This window comes from Gossypium raimondii, chromosome 3 (assembly GCF_025698545.1).
Source record: "Gossypium raimondii isolate GPD5lz chromosome 3, ASM2569854v1, whole genome shotgun sequence".
Taxonomy (NCBI): Eukaryota; Viridiplantae; Streptophyta; class Magnoliopsida; order Malvales; family Malvaceae; genus Gossypium; species Gossypium raimondii.
Genome location: NC_068567.1, coordinates 15210396 through 15218346, shown reverse-complemented (window position 1 = coordinate 15218346; position 7951 = coordinate 15210396). Strand labels below are relative to the sequence as shown.

The window sequence follows — 7951 nt, the reverse complement described above, 5'->3', positions numbered from 1 at the left end:
CATGCCTAAGTAAGATCCTAAGTCATTCTTCTCAGCAAAACCAAGAGTTTTACAAATTTCATCTTTTACAAGAGGCTGAATATTACTAAAGAAGAAAACCTTTATCTTACTAGCATTAATTTTATGCCCCGAAGAAGTCCCGAACACATCAAGAACTTTTCTCACCATCCGAGTCTGATTCACATATGCTTCCGTAAATAAGAAAAGGTCATCAACAAAGAATTGATGCGACAAAGGCAGGCCAACTTCATAATCGAAATAGGCCTCCAAAATTTATCCTTTAACTTCTTTATGGATAAGCTGGCTCAATCTCTTCATGCAAAGAACAAACAAATACGGGGAAAGAGAGAACCCTTGACGGATTCCTCTCCTCAACATAAATCCCTCCGTAAGGCTTCCGTTTCAAACAATCTGCATAGAAATAGTAGAAATGCATTTCATAATGGTCCTAAATAAGAAGCAAGGAATACCTGCATCAACTAAAGTGCCTTCGATGAAATCCCATTTTAGTCTGTCATAAGCCTTTTCCAGATCCACCTTGATTGTCATTCACCCTTTTGTTCATTTCTTATTCTTCATAGAATGAACTACCTATTGAAAAATAATAATATTATCAGTAATTTGCCTCTCTGTAACAAAACTGACTTGGTTTTGAGCAATGAGACTAGGAAACACATGCTTAAATCGGTTAGCAATAATATTAGTGACTAACTTGTACAAGAAATTACAGAGGTTGATAAAACGAAATTCAGATAAGGATTCTGGGCTTTTGACTTTGGGGATCTAAACCAACAAGGTTTTATTAATAGAAAAATTAATAAAACCACGCATAAAAATTCCTTGAACCTAAGAGCACACATCCTGGCCAACAGTCTCCTACTAATTCTGGTAGAACAACGCATGGAAGTTATCTGGACCTGGGGTCTTTAGTGGACCCATGTTAAAAAGCCATCTGTTTAGCTATCCATGTTTTTTGGTACAATATTCGATGTTGGAATCATGCTTGCATTTCAGAAATCAGTACCGAAACTTTATTGGTTGACATGTCCTTCACCATTGGCATTAGGGGTGAGCATTCGATCGAATCGAATCGAATAGAATCGAAAATTTTTGAGTTAATCGAGTTTTCGAATCTCATTTTATCATCCTAACTTTATTTGAAGTTTTCTCGAACCGAGTCGAGTGAGATGGAATTCGAATCGAATATATTTGTTCGAGTTAAATTTTAAAAAATAATTTTGGGTCCTTGTAACCATTGTCACCCATCGTAATAAAATTTGTCCACCTTAATCAAATTTTTTATTAACTTTCATCACTTCATAATTTATTTATTAATTTTTTATATATTGGTTAGCTTCTTTGCTTGCTTAGTTGTTTCAATTATCTTCAGATTCTTGTCACTATGTATTTTAGAATTAAAATATATTAAATGTAAAAATATGATTTTTAATAAAAGTTATTTTAAAAATAAAATGTGAAATTGATACCAATATAAAATTTTAACACGAATATTTTATGGCATAATTAATAATTCAATTTTAATATAAATATTCAATATGACTAAACAATTCAATAATATAAATAATATAAAATGTGAAATTTAATTTAATAATATAAATAGTAGATATAAATAAAATTATTACTATTTATGTTTAGTGATTTTTTTTGGATAATTTTGATTTTTTATTTGAGAGTAAATGGTGAGAAGTAAAAGTTTGGGAGAAAAATAAAAAGTTTTGGGGAATAAAAGTTTGAGGGAAAGTAAATAGGGGGAGTAAAATTTTGGAGGGAAAATATTAAAAAAAAAATTGGAGGGGGGAGGGTTTGGGATAGATAGGAGGTGGGATGGGAAGGGAATAAAAGTTTTAGGGGAAAAGTGGGAGGAAGTAAAAATTTTGGGGGAAAATAAAAGATTTTGAGGGTTTTTGGGAGTAAAATTTTGAGAAAAAATAAATTGGAGAGTAAAATTTTGGCGGAAAATAGATTTTGGGTAAATTAGGGGGTTAGGAGGGGAGGGGAGTAAAAGTTTTGGGGGGAAAGTGGGAATGAGTAAAAGTTTTGAGGGAAAAGTAAAAAGGTTTGGGAGTTTGGGGTAAAAATGTAAAATATTATAGTTTGATATTCGAATTATTCGAGTTATTCGAATTCGAAAACTCAACTCGATTCGAACTCAAAATTCGAAAAAAAAATTTGAGTTGATTCGAATAACTCGATTAACTCGAATAACTCGATTCGTTTAACTCGAAATTCGAATTTTTTTTCGATTTTTTCGAGTCGAATCGAGTTTTGCTCACCCCTAATTGGCATGATGCATGTGCAAATAGTTTTAGAATCAAGTTTCTGGTGATCTTCTGTCATAGGTGTTGAAGTGCATGTGTGAGTTCCAACAAATTTTTGTATCTCCCACATTTACGACTTCTGGATAAATGCGACTCATACCCGTCAATTGCAGCCTTTCGTTGGCCTGCAACGCATTCATGCTATACCGCTTAGTGGCAAATACGTACTCTTCCTTAGTTTCGAATTTTTGGCCCACGAACAACTCTTCAGGTTTGAAATCTATAACCAACCTGCAAGCATGTAGTATATCAGGGTACTCCAGGAACTCGACTACATGCGTCACATCAGGGCCCATTAGTAACATGTGTGCCCTAGGATCATTGTGTGTCACAATGCATCGAATCAGATTCCTGACTGAAGACATATTAACATTGCCATCATCATTTGTGTCTTCGTCATTGATAACATCTGAGACCTCGTCCACATCAGGATCACTATTACCATCGACCTCGTGATCAGAAAGATCGCTACTATCATATCCATCATCACCATCCGCATTAGTCTCAGATGCAACATTAAGATCGATGCCAAACTCGTGTACAGTCGATAGACTATCAACGTACGATATCGGAACCACCATACACAGATCTTGAATTCCATGTTCTTCACGAAATGGAGTGGGATCTTCAGCTGGCTCCACATCAACTAACTCAGGAAATAACTGAATCAGTGCATTTTGATGGCTTTGATTCCCACAACAAAGAGCAACCATTGTCCCCACGTCTTCATCGTCTACAAGTTTCATCTCGGTGAATTTGATGGGATCTGTCAAAAGTGGAAACTTGTAGAAAAGTTTTGAGATCCTTCTCCCACAATGTCTAACAATTTTGCACCAATCATTTCCTTCATATCATCAATCGAGACATTTCTATTAAATCTCATTTCTATTTGTTAGAGACATTCAAATACACATCCAACTGCTGTTGTCAAAATTACTCCATCAAAATAAACACATACGAAAAATTGATTATCCATCTTCAATACTAGATCTATTAAAAAAGAAATAAAAATTCTCAATACAATTTCAAGCAAGATAATTACTGTAATGTAAAAAAATGAATTTCATATCTATTAACCTTGTGAATTCTTCTTTATTTGTTTACTCTTCTTCTACAGATTTTTTTTTTGCTATTATTTGAATTCTAAATTTTTTTCCCAAACATTGCTTAAATAATGGCTGGTGGTAGAACAGGTGCCGCCTACAAGATTGACACCACAAGTGCCGCCTATAACATTGGCACCAGTCCTTTGGTGTCGCCTTTCCCATGGGCACCACCACCCAAACCCGTATTTAACCCATGTATTGGAACCGTATGGGAAAAATACTTTGGTGTCGCCTATAAATAAGGCTACACCATTAAAAATATATATATTTTTTATTTTTTTAACTGAAACTAACTAGTGATATGCACCACCCTAGTATATCATTTTCGTAAATAATTAAGTTAGTATACCATTTTGGGATTTTTTTAATTTTTCATATATTATATATGTAAAAAAGCCTCATAGCCTCCGATACCTCCATATCAATTCTTGAGAAGGCCCCACGCAAGGGAAACACTACATAGCTTTGGTCATCCAGAGAATAGAGAAATTTAAAAAATCAAATCGCTTCTCATCCTCATCATTAACTTTTAAAGCAAAAAAATTGTTGAAAGGTGAAAGCTATGACGTAAAAAAAGTGGAATGACCTTGTTATTTATTAAAGGTAATAAATGAAATGCGATATGAGTTTCAAGAAACTCAAACAAGAAGTATTTTTTTAAGGTAACTTGTCTTTCCTAGTAATTAAACTAAAATAGAAGTGTTGAAAAGTCAAAATGATGATATCAACGCACATGCTGCTGCTATTTTTGTGTTTGTAAGAAGACTTAAAAATGGTTCAAATCTAATTAAATCATTCAATTATTTTTCATTCAAACCGAGACTGCTCTTCATTTAAAAATATATATAATTTTGTAATAAACTTTAATTACGGATAAATATCAAATTTATACATAAATTTTGATTTAATCATGCACATTTAAATAAATAAATACATGTATTAATTTATTATCATATTGAATTTATATATTATTTGTGTATGCAATATATCAACGTAAAATAATCTTGATTCGATGATGTAATTGTTAGTGATTTGTGAAAATTGAATCAAATTAAAATTTCATGTATAAAATTGCATAAAACCAAAGTTTATATATGACATTGCACATTAGATTAAAGTTTATGTATAGTTTTCACATCTATCCCTTTTAATTAGGATCATTGCTATGGTAATAATTAATTTATTATCCCGTGCAAGGGTTTGATATTGTGTATCAATTAAAATATATTTTATTTATTTATTACAAAATTTATAACTTCAAATATTATAATTATAAAAGTAAAATTAAAAATAATACATGTAATATTCAAATATTTTGACATAAAATATTTTTCCATTTTCCATTAAAACATTGCATTTAATGCACATTAAGTATTCATGTGCCATATAAATATGATACCACTCGTCAAATATTGAAGCCTACCACCTTAAATTATTTCTTTTATATATATATATATATATATATTATAGATATGAGGTATAACAAATATTAATTTAATAGTTTTTACGAAAGTTGTATATTTTTCATTATTTATTTTGAAATGATACAATTTATAACTAAGCAAATCATACACATTATTATTCATAAAAAGTTATTTTAATTTCTTAATAAATTATGAATAAATCTTATATATTATAAACATAAACTAAAATATTATATTTGCATGTATAATTATTATATATATATATAATAATTTCGTTTAAAATATTAATCAATTAATTGTTTGAATATACAAGGTTTAATCTTTGAAAAGATAACATTTTACTTTTTATGAAACAAAGATAGAATTATTTTAATATTAAATAGTTCATAAATTTATAAATTATTTATTTTATTAAATATTGGGTGAAAGTATATTAGGAGTCGGATTGCATTTTACATTTTTATTTAAAAATGAACAAATTAGCTCCCATATGTTAAATTGAAGAGCAAACTGGTCATCAATGGCAGAACTAGAAATTTTTTTTGGGGGGGGGAGAGAATTAAATTGTATATTTTACAATAGTAAAAATGTAATTTCTCCATTTTAATAGTCTATATCTTTATAATTTTTAAAGGATTAAATCAAACTTTTATTATTTTTTGGGGCCAAAGTGCAATTTTACTATTACTAATTTAAAATTTCATAAATTATAAAAGACCTAAATGAAAATTATTCTATTTTAGGGGGCAGGGCCCTTGCCAACTCCTCGGCTCTGCCATTGCTGGTCATTCCATTAAAAATTTTATCAATTTCTACTATTAATTTAAAAATCTTAAAAAAACAAATTGTTATAATTATTTAAAAACCATGTCAATAATTAAAATATATTAAAAATATATTTTTTAAATTAATATTAATTTTGAAATAGTTTTTAATAATTTTAAACAATTTCTTATAGTTCTTAATAATTTTCTCTATATATTTTCTCTATATTTTTTATTTTTTGAATAAGCACATTGAGATGAACCTAGATAAATAGACAATTTTGTTAACATGGCATACTATGAGCCACATGTCGTTCCCTACTTGCTCCGTAAATCACGTCATCACTTAATTATTGAAATTGATGAAATTTTTAACAAAATAATCAATTTACTCTTTAATCTAATGTATATAAGATATTTTGCCTATTTTGAGTAGAGAGATATAAGGTAATTCAACTATTTATAGGGGTGAGTGTTAGATCGAATCAAGTCGGATTGAGTGAAAAATTTTGAGTTGACGAGCCCTATTTTGTCAACCTATTTAAAATCGAGTTGCATGAAATAAAATTTGAGTTAAGTCGAATCGAATTGAGTGAAATTGTTCGAGTTAAATTAAAAAAATTAAACATGTCAAATTAAAATCTTGTTACAATATAACTAGGTCAATGTTAGAGTACATAAATTTGAAATCATATATATTTGAAAACTTTTGCAAAGCAAAATAATAAAAATACTTTAGTATGATAAATTTAAATCATTAATTAACTTATTTAGTTCCTCAAAATTATTATTCTAATTTTTTAACATTCTTAATATATTTTTAGAATTATTTTTGAAATTTTAAAAAATATAAATTTTAGAATTTTGTAAATATTTTAATTTTAAAAATTATTTTGTAATTTTGTTAAAAGAGATAAATTTACTCATTTTAAATTTGATAGGGACCAAAAGGATATTTATACCAATTTTTCAAAAAATTTTGAATCTAATCGAGTTTTGCTAACGTAAACTCTTGATACAATAATCTACATCATACTATAATTACCTAAATATTGTAGTATATATAAGAGTATTTAAAAAAAAAAATTAACTGTGCTTATATCGTACGCATTGCTATAAGTGACCCCTTGAATATTTAACTTTAAAATTATGAAAAGAAACCAACATCTGGAATGCCAATAATCAAGTTCCATGACCAAGGATCGAAAATGTCATAAAAAGTAACCTGAAGAATCCATCCTCCTATACAAGAATTTACACTGTCTAAAAGAGTGGATGAAATTTTGAATCCAACCCCAAAACACAGCAACAAAAGAATCAAAGAAAAACACTTTACAGAAAAAAACATCAATGATCAGACCTGGGATGACTTGTCTCCTACAGCTCCGGTTTTGTTGTCACTCAATTTTCTAACATAACCCTTCTTCTTATTGTAACTATTTCCTTGTATTATAGGTACCATATACCATCCAATACAAGTAATTAGTATCGAAACCGATCTTTCAAACAACACCAAAAGCAACAAAATCAAGACCAGAAATGTTGGTAAATAGTAACAAGGCCGTCTCCATTTATGGAACTCAATATTCCATGAAAAGCTTTGTTTTTTCTTCTTCTGATCAGTAACAGGTTGTAGTCCTGGTGGTACCTTGTTCATTACTTCTTTCCCTTCATGGATTGGGTGTTTATCTATGACTTGTGCATCAAGATTCATCTCTTTGGTGGTGGTATTATCAATACCTTTCTTTTTCTCTTCTTCTTTCTTGTTGTCCTTGAGCTTTACCACGATGGGGACGAAATCCGTCGAGTTCTTGTACTTAAAACGAACCAACTTTACATCTTGTGAGCCCGTTTGCGAGTAAATCTTTTGTTTCTTCTGCTCGAGCTCAGATAAAAGTGCAGAAAACTTGTCGAGGCCGCGATCCGAGTAAGGGTTCTTGTCATCCTTTTTTCGAGCTTTGTTGTTTCTGGGTTTTCTTGGACCATCGTCATCTTGGTGAGGATTGAAAGTGGCACAGATGAAAGGGCGAAACATTTGAAAGTGTGTTTTATGATTGAAACTGAGAAAAGGAGAGGCAGAGGAGTTAAATGAAGAGGGTTGAAACAAGAAAATGTGATTTAATGATTTTGAGAATTGTTGCAAGCAATAGAAGTTTCCTCATGGATTTCGGTCTAGTTTGACTTGTGATAGAGATATAAAATAAGGATAAAGTTGAGGGTTTCAACTTACTATTGCTTGGAGGAGAGGGATGGAAATGGTCCATCATGGATTAATATTTATTATTATTAATAATATTATAATTAAGTAAAAACTTAAA

The 7951-nt window shown here is 29.9% G+C and overlaps 1 protein-coding gene across 1 annotated transcript; it reads right to left on the bottom strand.

Moving 5' to 3' along the window:
* Nucleotides 1-6987: 6987 nt before the first annotated feature.
* Nucleotides 6988-7668, bottom strand: LOC105797292 (uncharacterized). The gene has a single exon (XM_012627248.2). The coding sequence runs from the start codon at nucleotides 7666-7668 to the stop codon at nucleotides 6988-6990; it is 681 nt and encodes a 226-aa protein (XP_012482702.2).
* Nucleotides 7669-7951: the final 283 nt, after the last annotated feature.

Bases quoted from the DNA above. Each gene is read 5' to 3' on its own strand.
- LOC105797292 (XM_012627248.2), bottom strand. From the start codon at position 7,668: ATGTTTCGCCCTTTCATCTGTGCCACTTTCAATCCTCACCAAGATGAC.